This window comes from Myodes glareolus, chromosome 19, assembly GCF_982192425.1.
Source record: "Myodes glareolus chromosome 19, mMyoGla1.1, whole genome shotgun sequence".
NCBI classification, from domain to species: Eukaryota; Metazoa; Chordata; class Mammalia; order Rodentia; family Cricetidae; genus Myodes; species Myodes glareolus.
In genome coordinates, this window is record NC_142044.1 from 1,474,382 (window position 1) to 1,486,710 (window position 12,329).

Sequence of the window (12,329 nt, forward strand, 5' to 3'; positions counted from 1 at the left end):
CTGCCTTCCGCAATCGGGTGACTCAGTGCAATTTGAACAGGGCTTTTAAATAATCTACTGGTGTCTGTTTTATCAGCCACAGCATGGCTGTCCCTTCCCTAACAACTCTGTCCCACTCAGATACAACTTAAGGCCCTGAGGGTGTTCTGAAGGCATAGCCTTCATCAACAGGTCTGGGCAAAGTCTACACCGATTTCACCCCTTGGAGGCCCTGTTGGGAAGGAGAAGGAGGCCTGTGTAGATGCTGCCTTATGTATTCAGTAACTGTTCCTGCTGGAGCAGAACGCTCACCTGATCATTCACACATTTTAAATAAATACTTGTCTCAAGCCTGCTGGGTGTGGTGGTGCACATTTATCAGCCCAGCCCTCAGGAGGCTAAGGCAGGAGGATGGTGACCGCTAGGCCAGTCCAAGCCACATAGCAAAACTTTAGATAAGTCAAAATAAACAACCCCACCTCAAAATTTTAGCTGCTTGTATTTCCTTTCTTTTTTCTTTTCTCTTTCTTCTTTCCTTCAGACAGAACCTCACCATGTAGGTTGGGCTTGTAAGTAACACATCTAACTGCCTCTGTCTTCTGAATGCTGGAATTAAAGACATGACCCACTATGCCTGGATGGGTTCATATTTTAATATATATATATATTATATATATATGAACCCATAATATATATATTATATATGTGTGTATATATATACATATTATATTTATATTCATTCCCATGGTCTAGGGATATGGTTCAGTTAACAGAGTGCTTTCTTGGCCCTGTATTACATCTGTAGTACTGTATAAAACCAGGCCTACAGCCCATAATCCCAACACTCAATAAACAGAGGCAGGAGATCAGGAGACTCAAGGTCAGCCTTGACTATAATCCAATTCTGGACACCACATAATAGATAAATGAACACATAAATTTAAAAATCCAAGCCAGGTAGTGGCTTTAATCCCAGAATTTGGGAGGCAGAGGCAGGAAGATTTTTGAGTTCAAGGCCAGCCTAGTCTGCAAAGAGAATTCCAAGACAGGACTACACAAAGAAACCCTGTCTTGAAAACCCAAAATAAGTAAATAAATAAATAAAAATAAAATAAATAAAAACTAGTCCTGATACTGATTTAAGACCAGTGATTTGTTCTCTCCTCTGAATAAAAAACTTTGATTAAATTTAAACCTGGTACTTTCTGTGGAATGGTACTAATGGGCCCACATAGTTCTGCAGCTCTGTGACAGAGGCGGGGTACCGCTTCCTCCTTAACAGCACAGCGCAGGCCTGTCTTAGAGACGAGAAGGCGCAAGGCCCAGATGCACACAGAGGCACTCAGGACTCGGCCACAGGATTCCACAGATGTACAATTTTTATTCTGTTCAGTAAAAATGTTTGGGATTCTTTTGGTTGAAAGTGACAGAAATTCAACTTGTGTTGGGTCTAGCGGCTAATCTAAGCTGGGAGCCAATCCTGGAGAATAACGGCATGCCTTCTGGGGGGTGTGTTTAAACATGCTCAGCACAGCATTGTAAAAGTGAAAGACGAGAAACCTCCCCATGCTGACCAACAGGTAAATGTCTAAGTAAAATGAGAAATGGCCATGGGGCCAATGCATAAAGCAAGCAGAGTCCGGCTAGAGCCAGCTGGTTTGATTGCAATCGCAAAGGTTATGTTGGAGCTCACATGGGAGATGAAATCTAGGCCAGTTGTTGAATTCAATTGTCCAAGGTGATTTTGCTCTGAGAAGTTACCGAAACACTGAATAATAAATATGGAATTATTTCTCTTATGCAACGTACAGGCAGGATTGGTTGCGGTGTGCCTCTGGTCACATGACATTTTTGTCAGGTGGTCCATATATAATCTATTTAGAGACAACAAATTTAACGCTATAGTTGACTCACTAACCTTGAGCTCACGGCCAGCAATGACCCTGACGCATTCTTATTGCAGGATACTTGATCACTCTGTGAACCCTGAGATTGCTTTATTTACTGGAAAAACCTCTTTCTAGTTGTGGTGTGACTCAGCCCTAGCACACACCTTTAATCCAAGAGCTTTCTGCTTGAATATTGTAAACAGGATTAAATAGAGTCAACCATCGGTCAAGAGGTGGAGCAAGCAACCAGTTAACAGGAAGATCATTAAGAAAAAAAAAACCATAAAGCGGGTGTCAGGAGGATGGCTAGAGAGACGCACAGGAAGTAGAAGTGCGGGGGACATTGAGTTTCAAGAGACTCTTGCTGAGACAGTAGGAGGGAGAGGAGGTTTGAGGGTGACAGAGGAGGATGAACAGCTGGATGCTTTCATTGCCTCTCCCAGCTATCCGGCTTTCATCCCAGCGTTTTGCTCCTGAGTCTTCATTGGTAAAACTGAATGACTGAAACTTTGTTTAAAACAGTGCATTCTAGATTGAAATATTTTAATATATTCATTTTCCCAAAAGGGCATATCATAGCTTTTTTTGTACTTGGTCGTTTCAAACAGGAAAATTACCCACAAAACCCACAAAAACGTAAAAAGTTCACTGCTGCCTGGAATATGAGAACCATTTGTTATGAAGCAACGCTACCTTATCCAGCCCAGCCAAGGCTGTCCAAATCAGGGGACATACAGTTGTCACTTCCCGGCACTCAGTGGATGCTCTAGAAAGAGCTACATTGATCTGGGGTTAAAGGGACCCTTCAGTAATAGGCAAATTCACAGATACGGAATCTGTGAATAATGAGGGTCAAGTTATATGGCCTCTCATGTTAATGTCTTTGAAATTAAAGCACATTTTGGATTCTGTAAAAATACAGCCATTGAGTCAACACAGATAGAATTTGTGATTTAATGTTGACTGAAAACCCAAGTCAATAGCTAGAGATAGAAGTGTATATGATGTTCCTAAATATGTGAAATAAAACGCAGTTAGCAGTACTGGCTGTTCTTCCAGAGGACACCATGGCAGTTCCCAACCATCTATAACTCCAGTTCTAGAGGATTAGACACCCTCTTCTGGCCTCCTCAGGCATCAGGCACACATGTGGTACACAGACATGCATGTCTGCAAAACACTCATATGCATAGAATAAAAGACATCCATAAAACCCCATCCTGATACTTTTCCTTTGCTATGAAATGGTTAATAGGTATTAAATATTCCCCAGGCAATGGTTAATAGATATTAAGTATTCCCCAGGCACTGAGCACTGTGCTGGCCACTTTAAGGTAGTTCAGTTAACCCTCACAAGATCCTTAGGAGGTTGATGCGATGTTTATCTTTATTTAATATAAAGAGATTAAAATTTTCTCAGGGTCACGAAAAGGTCACCCATTTCTGCCTGTAGTAAAAAAAAATTGAATTTAGCCTACAGCTTCCCTTATGTGATTTGTATCCTAACAGGAGCTAAAACACAGCCCATAGCTCAGAACAGTATGTTCTAAATTACACTGCTATAAAAGTCTCATTCCCCTAGCTCATATATTGCTGTCTTAGAGTTTCTATTGTTGTGGTAAAACACCATGACCAAAGCAGGTTACAACTCTTGGGTCAAGATCCGTCTCTGAGGGAAGGCAGGACAGGAACCTGGAGGCAGAACCGGAAGCAGGGGCCATGAAGAATGCTGTTTACTGGCTTGCTCCTTATGGCTCTGCTGGCCTGCCTGCCTTCCTTCCTTCCTTCCTTCCTTCCTTCCTTCCTTCCTCCCTCTCTCCTTCCCTCCCTTCTTCCCTCCCTCCCTCAGAGATGAGCCCTCAGATCACTCAGCCATAAGAAAATACTCCACAGGTCAATCTGGTGGGGAGCATTTTCTCAGCTGAGGTTCACTCTTCCCAAGTGACCCTAGTGTGTGTCACGTTAACATAACTAGGCAGCACACTTGGCCATGACATTTCTTCCTTAGATGCAAAGAGATGTATATTAGAGGTGTGTGTAGCTGAGATGGACTGCTATCTACTCCCTACCTACCAGCTAAACACAGGACTGCTCCCCAAATAAATAAATAAAGTTCCCTTTATTGTATAAGCTTGAGAAAGTTATTTTCTCATTTGGACTTCTTTTGTTTATGAGAACACTTACATAATGTGTTCTGTTAACACCAATTGCCTGTTCATTTTAAATATGCTCAAGTTAAAGTAGATTGATAAAAGTCACAAATGGCGATGTTAACAAACAAGAACTGCATGAGCTCCAGGAAGACTTCCACAAGAATCTCTGTGTCTGAGCTTAGGTACTTTAAGAAACTAAATGCAGAAATATTTAAAATTAAAACACAGTTACCTTGGCATTATGGAGCATTTAAATGCATTGTTATTCCAAGTTTTCTTTATACTTAATATGGATTTAAAAGTACATCATTCTTAGGATTTGTGATCTTGGGAGATTGTGGGTTCTTTAATACATCTTTATTTATTCAGTAGCTTTCCCTTACCCCCTCCACTTTTGCCTATTCAAGGTTCCATGTTACATTCTGGAATCAGAATTTTGATGTTTCTGCTGTCAAATGGTGTTATTAAATTGAACATGAGTGCTGGAGAGATGGCTCAGAGGTTAAGAGCACTGGCTGCTCTTCCAGAGGTCCTGAGTTCGATTCCCAGCAACCACATGGTGACTCACAACCATCTGTAATGAGATCAGATGCCCTCTTCTGGCCTGCAGCATACATGCAGGCAGAATACTCTATACGTAATAAGTAAATAAATCTTTAAAAAAAAATTGAACCTGAAATTTCTGTATTCGTAGGCCCAAAACCAAACAGATATCAGTGATTTCATATAGCTCGGCTATTCCCCTTTCAGCCAGCATGGTCCTTTATTTGTTGCTGACACATTTATCAGGACCTGTTTTGTCATCCTGAGACAGTGACCCTCCCTGCTGACAGGGACTGCAGTTTGCTTCTCTTGGATTCAGCCCTCTTCTTCACAGGCTCCCAGTGCACATTTGCTGGATGGCACGAAGCCAAGGGAAGGTGTCTCTGTTCACTTTCTTCATCCTCTTTTGCAGTGGTCCACATGTGCAGCGTCTTGGAACACAACTGTGCCCACTTCTGCATCAACACGCCTGGCTCGTACAACTGCAGGTGCAAGCAAGGGTACATTCTCAACGCGGACCAGAAGACTTGCAGAAGTAAGGCCGCTTGGCGGATGTGTCAGTATTGCTTGCTCTTTAGCTAGGTGCGTCGTATTCACCCACAGTTCCACCTCCTCAAGGCAAGTAGCAGCTTGTGTATTTTCTGGGAGTTCCCCCCACCCTACTGTCACAGTGCCTAAGCCCGGTGCAGAGCAGGCTGCCGGGCAGCGTGTGAAAGGTTGGAACATACTGTCTCAGAATAGTCTTTCACGTCTGTGCTGCCTCTTAGTGGAAGCTGGCCAAGTGTCTTTCCGTCCTGGCTTTATTAGCTGGGCCCTAAGGAGCTGTTTCTCTCTTTTATCTTCTTCCCAAAGCATGGACTTAAGATGTGATTAACCTCAGCTGGGAGTGATTTTGCACACTCGTTTTAGAGGTGTGCGGGATCGAGCTGCTTCAGTGATAGACATTTTATTGTTCTCCTAATTTAAAAAGGGACAGATACAAAGAATTTATATTGTTCTTCTCTGGCCTGACTCCCGAAACTAGACAATACAATTGAAGCAAGCAGGAGGTACCCTAGCTCTTCAAGGATAGAATTAACCATACAATGAGTGTATGCCCTTTATTATTATAATTATTATTCTCCCTACGTTGTATGTGTAGCCACTGCTTTAACCACAAAGCCTGGGCCAGGCACACGAGGCCTGAGAAGATTGGCTGCAAGGGAGCAAGCAGCTCCGTTAGGTCTGACGTGTAGTTCCTGCAATGCAGAATTGTTATTAGACCACATGGCACGCTATCAAGCACTAATGGAAAGCAGTTTGCACAAATGGCTGTAATTAGCGCTGCATTTATAAAGCCAAACCACAGTTTCCACTTCCCTTCTCGCTTCTTAGCTTCAACACTGAGGGGTTGATGGGAGGACCTCCCTGTCCTCCAATATTAGGTCCTATCTGCTTGGCTCTCTGTTCTGGGTCCCCGAAAGCTCGTAGGCTCCTCTGGGGTCCCAGGACTCAGCTGGAGCCGCCACCATGTTTCACTGGAAACCTCTGACACTTCCTCAGGTTCCACAGCAAAACTCTGTCACAGCAAATTCTCATGGGTTTAATAAAATCTACTGACGAGCAGGGGAACCTGGGAAGGGTCATCTAGAATCATCCCACACTGTTCGGCAGACAACTTGGACATCTCTTGGTCACCTTGTCCTCTTCAGGTGCAGACACCTTGCCCACTCCCTCCCTCCCTTCCCCTCCCCTCTTTGAGGAGCACAAAACATTCTGTGTCTCATGACCCAAACTTGAAGGGGATCTGGGAAGCTGCAGTGCCTGGGAACCCAGGGCTGGCTTAAATATGCCAGATGAACTCTGACACCAATTGTGGTGGTTTGAAGGAACATGGCCCCCCAAAGGGAGTGGCACCATTAGGAGGTGTGGCCTTGCTGGAGGAAGTGTGTCATTGTAGTGGCAGCTTTGAGGTCTCTTGCTCAAGCTTCCCTCAGCGTGACTTTCAGTTGTCTTCCTGTTGCCTGCAAGATGTAGTACTCTCAGCTCCAGCACCACCTCTGCCTACATGCTGCCATGCTCCCCTTCGTGATGATAATGGACTGAACCTCCGAATCTGTAAGTGAGTCACCCCAATTAAATGTGTTCTTTATAAGAGTATGCCATGGTCATGGTGTCTCTTCACTGCAATAAAAACCTTAACTAAGATACCAATAGGTAGTTAGGTAGGTAAGTGGATGGATGGATGGATGGATGGATAGATGGATGGAGATAGATAAAGATAGATAGATTATAAGATGGATAGATAAAGATAGATGATAGAGAAGATAGATGATGGAGAGATAGATAGAGATAGAGATGATAGAGATAGATGATAGATTTGTAGATGAGAGAGAGAGAGAGAGAGAGAGAGAAAGCTGAAGAGCTCTCCTTTCTCAGTCCTGCCTTGGCCGTTGTAGGTCCCGATGTCCTCACCTTGCCTAGCCTTAGGGAAAAAGGAAGGCTCTGAAGTCGACCTTTGCTAGGGCTGCGGCATCTAAGAACTTGAAGCAGGAACTCCCTGGGCTTTACACAGATGCTTAGGAGAAGGAGCAGGGACATCCCAGGTAAAGGAGGGACAGGAGCTTCAGGAGTGATTCAGAAAGCAACTCCCAGAGTCCTCAGAGATTCCGACTCTGCGAATCTTATTTATTTATTTATTTATTTATTTATTTATTTATTTATTTATTTATTTTTGTTGTTGCTGTTTAAGACAGGGGTCTCTGTGTAACAGCCCTGGCTGCCCTGGAACCCACTCTATAAACCATGGGTTGGGATTAAAGGTGTGTGCCACCACTGCCTGGCTCTCTTGGTTCTTTTTTTACAAAATGATTTATTTATCTTATTTTTGTGTATGGGTGTTTTACCTACATTAATGTCTGGGCGCCATGTGCATGCAATGTCCACGAAGGCCAGAAGAGGGAGTCAGATCCTCTGGAACTGAAATTCCAGATGGTTGTGAGCTGCCATGTGGGTTCTGAGAACCAAACTTGAGTCCCCTGCAAGAACAAGTGCTCTTAATGCTGAGCCGTCTCTTCAGCTTCTTCTTCCTCCTCCCCTTCCTGCTCCTCTTCCCCCCAAAAAATCTGTTATTTGTAATAATTGGTATATCTGTGCCATAGAGGTCAAAGGTATTATTCCAATGAGCAGGTGATTGTGAGTTACCTGATATGGGTGCTGGGAAGTGAATGCAGGTCTTCTTACCCTCTAAATGATCTCTCCAGCCTCTTTTCTGAAACATGGTTTCACTCCATGAGTGAAGCTAGAACTCTCCATCCTCCTGAGCACTAGAATTACAGGTTTGCATCAATTTGTCTGGCTTCAGGTCTAAAGTTTCAGAGAGCTTCTGCCCTATTGCTCTTGCCCCTCAAGGTCCCAAAACCTTGGGCAGTGAGGGCCTGGAAAAGTGGGGGAGCTGATGTGTGACTCAGTGTAGCGCCTGCACTACGGGACAGTTGGCGAGCCAGGAAAGAGGCAGGAGATTTAAGCATACACACACAGAGACACAGGGACACGGGTCATCCTTGAAACAAGAATGCCAACTTTATTGTGCTCCGGGGAAGTTTATATAGGGATCCTTAACTGATAGTCACGCCCCAGCTCTTGGGATTTTCAGCTGTAAAACCCACCAGAACCCACTCTCCTGCCATCAGGAACTCGTGAGTGTCTCATGCTCCGAGCAGTTGCAAGCACAGGCAAACAAGTTGTTTACTTCATTCACTCCAGCAGGCAAAGGGTCTGAGGCAGGCAAAGAAAGTCGAGGGGCCCCAGGGTCTGCAGCCCCCAACAGCTCAGCCTTGTCCTCTGCCCAGGCCAGTTGCCCTAATGTTGTTACCAGTCCTTCAGTGGCAGAGGTAAATGCTTACATTTGGTCTTGTCAGAAGCAGATCTAGCTCACTCAACTGCATTTCTGAAATGGGGCTCATGAGACAAACAGGGACCCGGACATTGTCATCTTCTGGCTGTGACTGCCTCAACCCCACCTGCTTATTCAAACTCCTTGACACTCAGTTTCCTCACTTACTGAGTGGAACCAATGGTCAGAAGTTAGAACTTACCTTTTTGATAGATTGGTGTTCGCTCCTGTGCTTGGTCTCAAAGCTGTGCTAGGGCAAAGCTGAGCACCAGTGACTTGTTTACAGGCTGCCTCTCTGCGGACACCAGCACAACTTGCCCAGGCCTGGAGGGAAATGAGAAACAGCTATGTTCCATTTTTACTATCCTGTCCTGAATGTAGCTGGATAATCTCCCAGTTAAAAAGGAGCGGGGATTATGGCTCGTTCCTGAAGCATCTCATGTTCTCTCAGAAGTGCTTTCTGCTCACTCTTCCGTGTGCTCACCTGTGGGTCCAGTTGTCTTTTTTGTCTTGGTCACAAGTGTTTGAACAAAGACACTTACTACGTTGCATACAAAGTACTAGAAATCAAACCAAGGTGAAAGAACAATACTGCTTCTGTTTGGAGCTTCCTCTCTTACTGGGAGAGAATCGCACACTGTACTTGCACCCGACATCCAATGCAGACATTGCCTGGCTCAGTGCTTTGGATAGGAGGCCAAATCTAACCCTTGCCACGCTTCAAGTGTTTGACGAGCGCCAGGAGTTCCCTGTGAGCCTTGTCTCTTGCCTTGTGCAATTGTCACAATGAGTTCTGAAGTAGGCTTCATCGCTGCCATCTTACAGATAAGGAAAACAAGGGACAAAAACATTAGATGGTTTAGGAAATGTGGCCAAACACAAATCCAAATGGTATGCTCAGCTCTTAGCCACTGTGTGGTGTTCCATGTTCCTTGAGAGGCCCCAGAGGGCTGCAAGCAGAGACTCCCCAAGCCCAGGGCTGACAGGACTCATGACCTGATAATTGGGAGGAGGCTCAGAACTAACATCCCATTGACTGTGTGACTGTCAATACATAAAATGTGGGCAGGTCCCTGAAGCTGCCTTCCCACACATACACACATTACAGATAGACTTGTAAAGTATACTTTCCACACAACTTTCTATTTAGACTCTGCTTTTGTGGAGAGAGGAGATGGGCACATTTGATCCATAGATTCTCAGAGCGGTCACAGACATTGGTCTCAAACTCAAAGCTCCCTCTGCTATGCAACCCCAGAATTCTATCCCTGTAGCAGGCTTTTTTGGACCGCCAACCCCCAAATCATGACATGGAGACTTATTATTACGAATGTTTGGCACTAGCTTAGGGTTGTTTCCAGCTAGTTTTTTTTTCTTTAACTTAAACTAACCTATTTCTATTCATTCGTGTGCTGCCCCAGGCTTGTTCACCTTACCTAAGTACTGTCTGTCTATCTTGTCTGGCTGGCCCCTGCCTGGCTGCTTCCTGGTGTCTCTTTTTCTCTCTCCCCTGAGCCTAAATTCCCCCTCCTACTTATTCTCCTTGCCTGGATAGTCCACCTATACCTCCTCTGCCTAGCTACTGATTGTTCGGCTTTTTATTAGACCAATCAGGTGCCTTAGGCAGGCAAGGGAAAACAGCAATACATCTTTACATAGTTAAACAAATGCAGCATAAACAAATGCAACACACCTTTATGTAGTTAAACAATTATTCTGCAACACAAACAAATGTGACACATTTTTTAAAAATATTTATTTATTTATTTTTTATTATGTATACAAGATTCTGCCTGTGTGTATGTCTGCAAGCCAGAAGATGGCACCAGACCTCATTACAGATGGTTGTGAGCCACCATGTGGTTGCCGGGAATTGAACTCAGGACCTTTGGAAGAGCAGGCAATGCTCTTAACCACTGAGCCATCTCTCCAGCCCCCAAATGTGACACATTTTTATGTAGTTAAACAATTATTCTGCACCACAAACAAATGTGATATATGTTTACATAGTTAAACAATTATTCTACAACACAAATAAAACACATATTTACATAGTTAAACAATTATTCTGCAACACAAACAAATGTGACCTATCTTTACGTAGTTAAACAATTATTCTGCAAAGCAAACAAATGTGATACATGTTTACGTAGTTAAACAATTATTCTGCAACACAAACAAATACAACACATAGTTACATAGTTAAACAAATATTCTGTAACACAAACAAATGTGACATATCTTTACGTAGTTAAACAATTATTTTGTAACACAAACAAATGCAACACATCGTTACACAGTTAAACAAATATTCTGTTCCACAACATGTCTCCCTTAGTGTTCAGATGGGAACTGATCTGGAGAAACAGGTCACTTACTGTGAAGCAGCACCTGGATCCCAGTCTAGACACCCTGTATCTGCGGGTGAGCTGAAACTTTGTCCTGTGTCATTCATTTCCGCCTTTGATTCTGTTTCTGCCATCTGAAGCCATATTCCAGATGGATGAACATCCTCTCAGCTACAAAAGACTCTTCCACCTGTTCCACCCATACCCACTAATGTCTGTTCTTCATCTGGTGGAACACCAGGTACTGCAAAATGCCCTTCCATTCAAAACTAGATCCAATACATGAGCCTTACCTTCTGAGTCCCACACATGGTATGCACTGGAGGTCCACACTACAATTCTTTCTGTCTTTCACAGACCTTCCCTACCCAGCATTGGAGAGCTGAACATTGAAGGGTGGGGGGAAGAAAACCTCAAGTATATTCTTCACATACCCATGTCCCTTAACCATTTCCCTTTGAATTACCTTTCCACTAATGAAACTCCCTCTTTGGGTTTTTGGGGACAAGGTCTCTCTATGGAATCCTCACTGCTGCCCTGGAGCTCACTCTTAGCCTAGACTGGCCTCAAACATGTGTCTCCCTCTCTCTGCCTCCTGAGTTCTAGGATTACAGGAGTGTGCCACCACATTCAACTTATTTTTTTTTAATTTTAAATTATTTTTAATGTGTATGAATGTTTTGGTCACAGGTATATCTGTGTGCCTCCTGTATGCCATACCCACGGGGGCCAGAAGAGGAGGTTGGTTCCCCTGGAATTGGAGATAGAGATGATTGTGAGCTGCCATGTGGACACTGGGAATCTAACCAGGGTCTCTAGAAGAGTGGCCACTGTTCTTAAGTCCTGAGACACCTCTCCAGCACCCCCACCCCAGCTTACTTTTTTAAATGGTGTAAAAAGTGTGTATTAGGAATTAGTCATCTGGACTCGGTTTAGATGAGCCCAGTTTTGTTGGTAACATCTGGAGCATCATAATCAGGAGTCAACTGAGTATCCACCGTCCTCTTTCCGTCAGGCCTTATGATGGTGTTAACTTTGGCCACATCAGTGTCAGAGTTTCTTCACAGCCTGTGTGATCTGGTGCTTGTTGGCCTTGACAACCACAGTGAGCACAAGTGTGTCTTTGCCTTCTGTCTTCTTCATGGCTGACTCAGTGAGCAGGGGGATTTTGATGATGGCATAGTGGTCAAGCTTGTTTCTCCTGGGTGCGTTCTTTCTTGGAGGGCATTTGGGCTGCCTCCAGAGCCACAGCGTCTTGGGCCACCAGAAGGTGGGTGATGTGTGCATCTTCTTTTTGTGGCTGTGGATGTCTTTCAGCACTGCCTTCTTGGTTTTCTTCTTGGCTTCTTCACTTCGGCTTTGGATTTGGGAAGGGCAGGAGCTTCCGCCTTCGCTTTCAGCACCATCTTGGTATAAAGGGTTGCTCATCTGACTTAAAGAAAAACTTTCCTCCCCCTTTGAGTCATTTATTTTGTGTGGAAGCGAATGAAAAGGTACCATTTACAAAATCTCATTTGGCAGAAAAATATAAACTTCATATATG

At 44.1% G+C, this 12,329-nt stretch overlaps 1 protein-coding gene across 4 annotated transcripts in view; it reads left to right on the forward strand.

Moving 5' to 3' along the window:
• Nucleotides 1–12,329, forward strand: part of Matn2 (matrilin 2) — a 127,224-nt gene that overhangs the window by 52,982 nt on the left and 61,913 nt on the right. For 2 of the 4 annotated variants that reach the window (XM_085679128.2, XM_085679127.2), the window contains exons 4-5: nucleotides 4,977–5,099; nucleotides 6,575–6,661. In XM_085679128.2, the coding sequence (XP_085535254.2) occupies nucleotides 4,977–5,099; nucleotides 6,575–6,661 (210 nt within the window). The remainder of the gene's footprint in view (nucleotides 1–4,976; nucleotides 5,100–6,574; nucleotides 6,662–12,329) is intronic. The other 2 variants (XM_048457188.3, XM_048457187.3) reach the window with 1 other exon arrangement.